Raw genomic sequence first — 12619 nt, 5'->3', positions numbered from 1 at the left:
AGACTAAAAATAAATCACAATCTATTGTCAAAATTAATGCTGTAATCTATAGCAGTTTTTATCTGTAAAGATATGAGACCCTACACAGTTGTTGAAAATGAGGGCTTTGGATCTGCAGTAGGGAGTCCATTCCCGGGAATTTGGGAATCCCGCATTTCATTCCTGGGAATGACACAGTGCATGGGTATCTCACATGTGAACGGTTTTAGACCGAGCAACACTTATTTTTAATAAAACTACTGCAATATGTTGACATCAATAAAAGACTAACCTTAACCACAAGCAGTTCATGCTGTCATATAAGTACACGTATCTAGTTAGTTGCAGAAATAAGAGCGTAGAAAGCACAATGTGTTGAGCGTGCGGTCGTCCAGGTGAGAGCGCACCTTTGTGCAGAGTTCGCCAGCCGCTGAGAAAGCACGCTCTGCCTCCACTGAAGTAGGTGGCACAGTTATCAGATACTGATACACTTGTTCTAAACAACGCCCGTGCTTGCCGTTGCTCTGAAACACTGCAGTTTAAGCTTTTACTGATGCATCCAGTTTCTCGTCATCATTCTGTGATGGCAAGTTTCTTGGCACAGATAATGCGGCTGCAACAGACTGACGCATTGCAATTTCAAGTTGCTGTCTTCAAGCTGTTGTCTGATGAAGTGCAAGCTGCAGCAATGGCGCCACCTTAAATTATTTTCAACTATAACTCTGTTATTTCATGATCAATTTTTACACTTTTACACGCTATATATACTGTACGAGCTTGGCTATTCCCGTTTTTCAAGGAATTCCAGCAGTTTCATTCCCAGGAATGCGATTCCCTAATCTGCAGTATGCTATACCAAACAGAAAGCAAATGAGTGAAGTTATTGTACCCAGGCTTTATGAATATTGTAAGCATAGCATTGCCACTTCTCTCAGGTCAGCAGAGAGAGCAGCCCTAACTTATAATAGCTAAACAGGGCAGCAGATTCCTATGTAACAATCAGATGTGTTGCAGACAACATGCATGCTAGTCACACCAGAAGCAACCTTGCTACTTATATGCAGAGTTGCTGAGTTGACTGGCTGCTGTTCCAAAAACCTTACCAGCATTTCCAATGTATTGTTCCATTGAGTGAGCACCTTAATCACAAGTTTGTGTGTTGGAAAGTCTAATAAAAGTTGCTTCTCTTTAAGTAGGTGGCTAGCTATACTGCTACAGTGGAAAAAATTTGCAACGCGCCTTACCGCACAGGTGGAGTGGTGGCTCTGAGGCTAGGGATCTGCACTGGCAATCAGAAGGTTGCCGGTTCGAATCCTGTAAATGCCAAAAGGGACTCTGCTCTGTTGGGCCCTTGAGCAAGGCCCTTAACCTGCAATTGCTGAGCGCTTTGAGTAGTGTGAAAAGCGTTATAAATGCAAAGAATTATTATTATTATTACCCGGCAATGCAAGCAGGCAATTACTGAAATTTTCAGAGAAGTCTGCAATGCCAAAGTGAGTGTGTGTGCAAAGCAACTGACATGAAGTAGCTCCATAAGCTGTACCACACAGATCATATTAGTGGCCATATTAGCCACTAGTGTTGATCAGCAAATTTTGGCAAAGCATTTTTGGCAGATAATTGACTGCATTCGCCCTTTTTCTTTTAATTGATAATTCAGCCAGTTTAGGAGAACTTTATTCCTCAGTGACCCATAATGCTCTGTGAGGCAGGCGCAACATCCCGCGGAGCTGTAGTAGCCAACATTGGATGGGACTGCCCCCCAGGTATATAATGCTGATCATTTACATTACAGACTCTGTTGGGACTTAGATAGTGGTAAAACAGGTAACAAATAATTCAGGCTCTCAAAATTTTATTTTTATGAAACATGTACAGCATAAATAATAAGCTATCTCTGTTGCCAAATGTGCAGATCAATCTTCAAGTTCCATGTTAGTATAAGAAATGAAGGCGTGTGCCTTATGTATGCATCATTAGCCACGTAGAGATAAAAAACAAACCTTGATGAAGCCTGATGTGGACCCCCCTATTTCAAACACAGGAGACTATGAAATAATAATAATAACAAAAGATTTATTACTATTTACAAGATGTTTCTATTTTTTTGATAGAAGTTATAGAAGAAGAAGTGCTAAACATCAGCACAGACAGTTTGGAGGGCCTTCAGTGTGACTTCAAAAAATAGAACAAGCCAGCGGCTTCAATCATGACAAGCCACTTTGAATTTTCTGCCTTTGAAAGACTTACTTATTTTTTCTGACTTTTGACTATTATTTTGGCAGTTCTGCTTAGTTTTGATAAAATATATGATTGTGTGACTGCATTATTTTCTCTTTGATCTCACAGAGGCATGGTGGTGCAGGGTTTGCACTGCTGCTGCACAGCTCAGGTCACCTTTTGGCCAATTATTGGTCCAATATACTTGGCAGACGTTTCCTTAACTCATAACACATTAGATTCATAACACATGAATAGGTTATTGAAAAACGTACTTATTATTTAAGAAGAAATATTTGATTATTTTATAATAACATTATTCATAAGATGATATAGACGTCTCATAAAGTACATGCCATTGCAAGGAGCAATCCATAATACGTATGTGACGATACATATGTTAGTAATATTATGCAGAATTCTGAATAAGTGTAGTGCTGGGAAGGTTTTTTTTAAATATAAAAGAGCAATGATATTTTGTCCTGCATTTTCCAAATACTGTTGTTAAATAGTTTATTACCAATCAGGTATTTCTGTATATCTTCTTAAATGTCATTCCATGCTTATGCATAGGTTATGAAGTCACTATGCAGACACCCTTCAAATAAACTGTTACTCAAATATGTCACATTATATTAATGTTCTCTATGTTTGTTTCTTCATATACCAAGTGGTGCAACTTGGACACATCATCAGTGATGAACCCAGGATCATAAGGTGTTTCGGGTCTTAGATCATCAGACACCCTCACCTGGGCGATCCAGCTGTGGGGGATCAGTCCCCAGCTTGTGCCCAAGTAGGGTGCTGCACCATGGATCACCACTCTTAATCCACAACCACCCAGAAGCTTTTTCTGTAGCATCAATGATGTTCTTGGTGGCTCTTCTTTCCTGCAACATTCTAATGTCAAGGAGACTGAGTGCCCGATGTGGAGACTGCCCTGCAAAGCCCCTGCAGCCCACCTCAATGGGCTCACATCAGGCCTTCCACCCATTCCTTCTACATTCCTCTACCAAGTTCAGGTATTTTGCCTTGTTACGCTCATGGGCCTTGTCTATCCAGTCTTCCCAGGGAACAGGAAGCTCAATTATGATCACTAGCTTAGACTGGTCAGATGTTAGGACCAACTCTGGCCTGAATGTCATCCTTGTGAACTGCTCCGTAAACTTCAACTGCTTTCCTATTTTAGCCTTCAGCTGTCATTCCTGCACTGAGACTAGCAGCCCAATTGGGAACGTGAGCTCCACCTGGGGTTTTGCCTCTGCCTTAATATAGGCAATATTGCATCTTTTTGGGAGCTCGTGTTTGCTCTGTTGAATTCCAGTGTAGATGGTGTCAGCTACTGCCTTCAGCATGGTTAAGTAATCTCTAAAAAACCCAGCACAAATGAATTAGTGCACGCTAATTCATTCAAGATAAAATCGATATTAAATCGAATTGGGGCATTGTGAATTGAAATCTAATCGAATTGGAACATTAGTGCTGATACCCAGCCCTACCTTTCGGCCATGGGATTTATCTCAAAACTGTAGTAACCAATAAACAATTTGCCTTTTGTGCATGTATACATCATTCAAACTTTACAAAATGCAATTTAGAAGCAAAATGGCAAGCATTACAACAGCACTATGGAATACAACTCTTCTATGCCAACTATGTTGGAAAATATTTTTCTTCTTTGTCGATCTACCACAACAGTCTCTTTGCTTGCCGAGCTCATCTGTCAGTTCCTCCTCTCTATTCGTTCCTTATTCACATCTTTACTGTAAGTCTTATCAGTCTGCATGTTTAATAAGGTGTGAAACAGGAGTTAAATAAAACATATATTCTTTGTGCCACAGAAATGAAAGCTCTGTATGATACATCAATACCTACCCTGTTTTTAAACAACTGTTCCTAGTATCAAGCACTTCTATTAATTTAACTGAAAATGCAATAATGAATTAACTGCTACATAGTAAAGTACTACTTTTTCACCAGCAATCAAGCAATTGTGCAAATCTCAGTAAAAATTCTTACCTGTGAGTCCTAAGTAGGCAAAAACATAACGGGTCTCAAGGCCATCTTTTACTGTTTGGATGGCACCATAAATAGGAGGTAGAATCATGATCAAATTACTCACAGTATTCCCTGAAAGAGGAAAATAAAATGTATAATATAATGAATGCTTAATATTAAAAATTACTTAAGAAAAAACTACAAGATACACTAAACTTAATTTCACTTAATAACTCTCTAATTAAGTATGCAATGACATTATAGGACTCTACTTAGCCAGTCACAATGAATCTCTCCTCATACAAGATGCCATTTTTTACATCTTGTCAATCTGCTTTAATTATAATAGCCACAAACAATATTTCAAAATCGCAGGCAACCCTTTATTTTTGCCGTAGTAGTAAACTTAATAATAAGAGGGATTCCCAGCAGGTTTTGCAACACATTATTTACCGGTAGTAGTTTATTATGTAATTGTCAGTATCCCTGAATTCAGTGTTAATGATGCAAGTATTGACTATAAATATCAAAACTGTGTAAAAAAAAAACCAAAAAACTGTAATAAACATTACAATGAAAAAGGTTAATATATTGTGCTTTGATATTTTTGAATATAGACAAAAAGTATTAAGAATATATTATGAATTATTAACATCTTAAAATGTAACCTTAAATCATAAAAGTTTTATTATGTAAAATTAAAACTCAAAACAATGATTTGAAGTTATTTTTAGTTTTCTAATCAATAATTAACACATTTAAAATTTTTTTTATGTTTTGTCATTATTTTTTACTTAATATGAAGCAGGATAGCAAAGTCTGATTCCTCACAGCTGTAATACAGTATATTAATTTCATATTTTAGTTAATGTTAATGTAAACAGCATAATTAAAACATTTCTGAATGTGTGCATGCATATTTAAGCTGCTGGCATCTAAAAGGGATGACTAACTAATGTGTTGACACTCTATAGTTTAAACCTGTTAGGAAGAAAAGGAGCCAAATAGTCAATTTTTAATAAATACATTACACGCAGAGACCATGGTCATTGATTTTTTAATTAAGTAATCTCATTTCAGATGTATACACATTTTAATTTAGGAATTTACTTGATTCCACAATATTTCAAGTCTAAATACTGTCAAATTTGCGCATTACTCCATTCTTATAAATAAATGTGCATTGCTGAAGAACAAACTCAAAACTGAATATAGTGAATTTCACAAAAGTTGCCATGAAAACACACTTGAATAGTATGTTAACTGTCAGGAATCTAAAAAAACATCCACAAACAATAAGTTTGCATGCCGAAATTAAACGTATACTAAAAGATTGATGATTGTGCATTTATATTTAAGCTGTGTCAGTCAGTGTGTTTCTGCTGTTTCTTGAATATTATAGATTTGTGCCTCAGCAAATGAATCATCAAAACAGAAACAAAAAAAAATTAGGTGTGCCGAAAGCTTAGTCCTCGTGCCAACAGCCAAGAAGAACACCTGCTCTGATGGCACTGATGTTCCAGGCATTCTCTGGTGACTTCTTGCTATTGTTGGAATGCATGTTAAGTCCGTTTATGCCTAGTAATCAAAGCCCCATTCACAGGCGTAGGGGTATTCACAGCCCATAATATCTTGGTTGTTATCATAAATGCACACAACTATTTTACCTTTGAGTTCCCATGTCTAGATGACAGTTTTTAGCTTCTTTGCAAAGCTGTCAGCTGTATGTATCATCAGAATTTTTTTAAATTTGTAATTGCACCTTCCAGTCTTCGGCTATTTAATGTCACCATATTGAGATTCCTCTGGGCTGTCAAATGCAGGGAAAAAGGTCAGTTGTGAGGGTTCTCTGTTCTTGCGACTTCTCAGTAAAATTTATTTTTCCATACAGGTGGTGACAGTGCCTGCAGATGAAATGTGGTACTCTAGCTCAGGATAACTGATTAGGTAAATAAAGTATTTTCCATCAACCAAGATAACTGGTAACAGAGGGGGCTGGGCGGTCTCATGGTTTGGAACCCCTGCAGATTTTATTTTTTTTCTCCAGCCATCTGGAGTTTTTTTTTTTTTCTGTCCTCCCTGGCCATCGGACCTTACTCTTATTCTATGTTAATTAGTGTTGTCTTATTCTAATTCTTACTTTGCTTTTTTTCCTCTTTTTCTTCATCATGTAAAGCACTTTGAGCTACATTATCCATCCATCCATCCATTATCCAACCCGCTGAATCCGAACACAGGGTCACGGGGGTCTGCTGGAGCCAATCCCAGCCAACACAGGGCACAAGGCAGGGAACCAATCCTGGGCAGGGTGCCAACCCACCGCAGGACACACACACACACACCCACACACCAAGCACACACTAGGGCCAATTTAGAATCGCCAATCCACCTAACCTGCATATCTTTAGACTGTGGGAGGAAACCGGAGCGCCCGGAGGAAACCCACGCAGACACAGGGAGAACATGCAAACTCCACGCAGGGAGGACCCGGGAGGTGAACCCAGGTCCCCAGGTCTCCCAACTGCGAGGCAGCAGCGCTACCCACTGCGCCACCGTGCCGCCCTGAGCTACATTATTTGTATGAAAATGTGCTATATAAATAAATGTTGTTGTTGTTGTAACATATCTTGTTATATCACTTTACACAACTTCCATGTGATTTTGATGCCAGTTATTGTATATTCCTTGCTAGTCTTGCCAATATGGTAAGTTACTATAGTCTGACCTTGCAAACACCATCCATATTTTGTAGATTGTAATGTGTTGTAGATATGTGGCTTTTCCATTTAGGTGTGGCATTGCAGTCTCCAGCACATATCTTCACCCTTTTAGAATTACCCCAAACTAAGTTATATTTTACTGAAGGTGCCTATTCTACTTCTAGATGTAAAACATTCTGTTGTGTAGTTTAAATGCTGTTCTCATGTGTCTGCAGTATATAAATGTACAATATGTCTATTAAGTGTTGTGATGTACTAAAGAATTTAATTTTCCCAGGTTTAAAATAATAATATATTTCATATGCTTAGTCAATTTAAACATGTACTGGAAGTTAAGTAAACCATAGTTAATTGTTATTTTTGTATACTTTAATAGAAGAGTGTGCTTTTGTAGGATGACACCAAAAAGGCCAAAACTATAGGAAGCAGTATCTTTATTTAGAAATAAAGCACCTAGGGAAGGCACATACAAGGAAAACAACAACTCGGCAGTTCACTTATATAATTAAGCATTGCAGGGAGTTGGGGTTAGGCCTGCCCCAACATTATTATATACAAGGCATGAACCAACTCTAGATGGGGAGACTCATGCCCTCACCCACATTTACACACAGCTAACCAAGAGTCGCAAGACGCAGAAAAGTAAGACAAGTAAGGAGTTCTAAAGCTTTGAATGTTAGTGAGCACACAATAAAAATATTTTTTCCTTTTTCTAACAGCAATAGGATGCTTGTAATGTTATGAAACTGTTGATTCAGTAAGAATTTTTACAGCAGTGAATACATTTTTAAGTGAAGAAACTTGTGTATTTTATTAACATTTAGCTGAGTAAATAATTGTTTCTCCAGAAAGCCTTAGTGGCTGATAATTTTTTCTAACCAGTGTGATGGAGATCAATGAACTTAATTCAGCCTTTTTTCTCTTTTCTTAAATAAATGCCCTTTACTGATAGTTGTTTATCAAGAATACATATCGCAGTTTATGCCTCCATGTTAAAAGAAACAATTTATGTATGGTATATGTTGTTACTGATCAAACTGGCAAATATTCTTGTACTTTTCAAAGCATTTTTCTTTCTAATGATCATATACTATTCAGTGTACACTGAAACAGTTAGTTTTGGGTAGGAAACATTGTTGAAACAAAATGTGATGGGGGAATCTTAACATGTAAGGTAATTTGGCTGAACAAAAAAAGATAACACTTCTGCAATGGATAGGTACCCCGTTCAGGAAATATTGGGAAAGTTGTACAAAACTACCATAAACAGATGTCTTCCTTTATGTTGTTATATTTCAAATATAAGGCATTCATGCTTTCTTATCTAACAATTTTATTTCATTTCATTGTACAATAGTTACAGTGAATACAAGTCAGTAAATGAAATAAAAGGGCCGCATGCAGAAAAAAATAAATAAAAACTAAAACTCTTAATCAGCATATCTCCCTGATGAATTAAGTCTGTAGCAAGTGTTCTCAGGGGTAATGTTTGCAATTGGCTTTCTATTTTAACTATGCTGCCAAGGAACAGACAAATCAGGGCACTGAGTAAGCTTTACAAGGACTCAACTTGAGTGAAATGTGTGAATTTTATTGCCAAAAATTATCAATTTTTATTCTGCTTGAATTTTTACCTAAAGTAGTTAACTCTTTAATGTGCTTCTTGGAATTCTTTTTCCTCTAAGGCTACAAACAGTAGAATTCTTTTTCCTGCAAGACTCTGGCAAACAGTGCTTCTTCATAAAGGTACTGTAGCTGTTGATTTTCCAGTTGAGCAACTTTCTCAACGAACAGTATTTACTGCATTTGATTGAATCTATTTAATTAGATGGTTATTTGTGCTCAGAGTATCATGCATGAAATAGCAAACTGCTTTATTTTTTAACTAAGAAAAATGTTTTTTTCACATTTAAAGCTTTTCTTCTATGATTCTGCACTTTTTTCCGAAATTATTTTTAAATCTGTTAAGAGCCCGTCCTCTATAGCCAACATTCTTACTTCCTCCCTATGACTTGCATGGGTGAGCGTGTGTGTCCTGCAATTGGGTTGGTACCCCATCCAGGATCGTCTCCTGACTTGCACCCAATGTCCTCTTAGACCAGGCTCTGGCCAAAAACCTGAGCTGGATTAAGCCAATTTGATAACTGATGGTTGGATTTTCTTCTTTTACAAATCATCAGAAGTGTGATTTGTAAAAACAGAACTGTAAATTGTATATGAATAAAATGAACAGATGCATAGTTTAACAAGTACAGCATAAGAAAAACCTTCAGTGAATTTCCAGGAAAATTAAGTCGAATAATTCTTTTTACTTCTGATGATACACAGCAAAACCTGTAACAAGACAATCATCAGATTTGTTTTTAAAACAAATGGTTAACCTGAAAATCAACAGCGATTGACGAGTGAAATGTGCGGAACTGAAAAAGGGACTGAAAACCATCAGAGGCATGAGATGTCAAGATACTGGACAACTCCACATGCTGTTCACCAATCTCTTCTAGATTACCTCACTTCATACTACAAATCTGCCATTGCACATAATATAACAATAAGGTTTTTCGGGGGGTAAATGATGTAGTTTTAATGAACATCTGTTTCTTGCATTACAAAACTCCAACGAACCACTACTTACAACAGCGTAGAAATGCAATTTAGTTTTGATCGGCGATCACAATAAAGTGATGTTCACCTGTACGGCCATCAGCTATGACCGAAGCACGGCAGTTAATCAATTAAAGAAATAACGAAATAAATTAATGAGATTCTGACAGCACATGGAAAAAACAAATGAGTAACTGCCATAGGCTGATTCGCCGGCGTTTGAATGGCAGTATGCGGATATGGGTTTACGAGCAGACATCTGGGTACAGATTAATCTTTTACAGTCGTAATTAAACACTATAAAACTGTAGTCGCCGCCTGTAATGGGAAAAGACACGCGAGTGCCTATCCGATCATTTAACCACATTTGACACACGCAGGCCACGAGAGTTTCAAGGTTGACGATCACCAATGTCAGTTTGATTCCGCCTTCCAGCACGCACAACCGCATACCCAGCACTAGCTCGCGGCTCCGGACGGCCTTGGTTAACTTACAGAATTCTGCGATGTAGAAAGACACAGTGTAGTTTTCCTCACACCAGTCCAGGGTGGAGGTAGGCCGGCCCCAGTAGCCGGGCCTGTCCGCAGCAGGAGCCATGATGAAAAAGCCGAGGCACGCGGGGAGGGGACACGGCAGCGAATCACCATAGAAACGGAATATGAGCGCAGCGCGGTGGGGCGCGTGTGCTGTCGAGACTTGCCGAATCGTCAGGAAGTCTACGCACACTAATATTCATAAGTTATGTTCAAAATTTTGAATGTGTTGGGCACCTTTGCGTAGTCTGCTGATTTGAAAATGTTTGCCAGGCATGGCAAAATAAACATTCTTGTCTTGAACGCGTCTCGACAAATATCAACAGTTTTTGTATGGTAAAACGTTGGATGCAATATTCTTTGATTTTTTTATTTTATTTTATTATAATACTTTCAGCAACTATGGGGGCAAGCTCAGTTCTATTCTGCAAGCTACTTCAATTACAGAAATAACATAACAGGAGTTATTTGTTTGCTACTTCAGCTAGCTAAAATATAAGTTCAACGTTGGTAAGTCTCTGATTAAGAATTTAGTTGCAATGAAAGTTTGCAGCCGCTGATGTTTTCAAGGGCCTAAATAGAATGCACTAATTATGTTTCTTAATAATGTGATAGAACTGTTAAATGTGAGATTTGTCAGGTAAAAACACAGTTTTGAGGTAAGGTAGTTCTGCTCATTAATCATCATGCCAGCATATGGTGACATGTTGCATGTTGATTGCAACGTGCAAGTAAGAATTTCACTGTACATTTGAACGTTGTACATTTCCAGCGTTTGTGTGGCGTTTTTCATGTTTTTAATGCCATTTCCTCAGGCAGTTTTAAGATTTATTTCAAGAATTTTCAACGGAGCATTTTGTGGAGAAAATATCAGCACATAAGTACAGTGATGTGTAATAGTGTTTTTATGACATTTACAACCACATATTCTTGGCACTTAAAAAAAATATAATAAATATATATATATATATATACTGTATATACACACTGATCAGCCACAGCATTATTTTTTTAAAATTTTTATTGATTTTAATTAAAAACAGATAACATTCCATACAGTCAAGTTAAATTTAACAAATCAAAGCAAAATTCAGCCCCCACCCAAACTTTGCCACAACATTAAAACCTCTTGCCTAATACTGAATATGTCCAGCTTGTACTGACAAAATGGCTATGACCCTTTGAGACATGGACTCTGCAAGAAATGTGTAGGTGTCCAGTGGTATCTGGCACCAAGACATTAGCAGTAGATTCTTTTAAGTCCTGTAAGCTGTGGGACCTCTGTGGATCAAACTTGCTTTTCCAGCCATTCCCACAGTTGCTTAATCAGATTTAGGTCTGGGGAGTTTGGAGGCCATACCAATACCTTATACTTTTTTGTCATGTTCCTCAAACCATTCTTGAACTATTTTTGCAATGTGGCAGAGCAAATAATTCTGCTGAAAAAGGCACTGCCAACATGGAATACCGTTGCCATGAAGGGGTGTACGTGGTCTGCAACAATATTTAGGTACTGTAGGTGGTACATGTCAAAGTAATATCAACATGAATGCCAGTACCCAAAATTTCCCAGCAGAACATTACCCTTAGCATCACACTGCCTCCCCTGGCTTTCTTTCTTCCCATAATGCATCCTGCTGCCATCTCTTGCCTTAGTAAATGACACACATGCACCCGGCCATCCACATGATCTAAGAGAAAACACAATTCATCAGAACAGTTCTGATGATCCAGTTCGGTTGCTCACATGCCCATTTTAGGCACTTTCTGTAGTGGGTAGGGGTCAGCATGAGCACTCTATGCAGGTGCAGCTACGCAGCCTGATACACAACAAGCTGCAATGCACTGTGTGTCCTGACACCTTTCCCTCATGGCCAAAATTAAGTTTTTCAGGAATTTGTGCTACAGTAGCTTTTCTGTGAGATTGGACCAGAAGGGCTAAATTTTGCTTCCCACGCTCATCAATGAGCCTGGCCCTGTTGCCAGTTTAATGGTTGTCCATTCTTGAACCACTTTTGGTAGGTACTAACCACTGCATACTGGGAACACCCCACATGACCCGTCGTTTTGGAGATGATCTGACCCAGTCACAAAGCCACCACGGTTTGGCCCTTGTCAAAGATGCTCAGATCCTTATGTTTGTATATGTTTCCTGCTTCTAACACATCACCTTCAAGAACTGACTGTTCAGTTGCTGACTGACATATCATACCCCATGACTAGTACTAATTTATCGAGATGATCAATGTTATTCTCTTCACCTGGTTTTAATTTTGTAACTTATCTGTATATAAACTGCTCAAAAAAGTAAAGGAACACTTTGAAACCGCATCAGATCTCAATGAGAAAAAAAATCATGCTGGATATCTGTACTGATATGGACTGGGTAATGTTGTTAGGAATGAAAGGATGCCACATCATTTGATGGAAATGAAAATTATCAACCTACAGAGGGCTGAATTCACTGAAGGCACCCCAAAAATCAAAGTGAAAAAATAATGCGGCAGGATAGTCCATTTTGCAGAAATGTCATTGCAGCAACTCAAAATCATACTAAATAGTTT

At 38.0% G+C, this 12619-nt stretch overlaps 1 protein-coding gene across 1 annotated transcript in view; it reads right to left on the bottom strand.

The window, feature by feature from the left end:
* The window catches only part of acer3 (alkaline ceramidase 3), a 72182-nt gene extending 61981 nt beyond the window's left edge, over positions 1-10201 (bottom strand). Inside the window, exons 1-2 of the mRNA XM_051927089.1 lie at positions 10017-10201; positions 4219-4329 (exon numbers count right to left, since the gene is read on the bottom strand). Coding sequence (XP_051783049.1) covers positions 4219-4329; positions 10017-10119 — 214 coding nt within the window. The 5' untranslated portion in view covers positions 10120-10201. The remainder of the gene's footprint in view (positions 1-4218; positions 4330-10016) is intronic.
* Between the last annotated feature and the right edge of the window lie 2418 nt (positions 10202-12619).

Source organism: Erpetoichthys calabaricus, chromosome 4 (assembly GCF_900747795.2).
Source record: "Erpetoichthys calabaricus chromosome 4, fErpCal1.3, whole genome shotgun sequence".
NCBI classification, from domain to species: Eukaryota; Metazoa; Chordata; class Cladistia; order Polypteriformes; family Polypteridae; genus Erpetoichthys; species Erpetoichthys calabaricus.
Note: the sequence above shows the minus strand (reverse complement) of the source record. Positions and strands in the feature narration are given on the sequence as shown.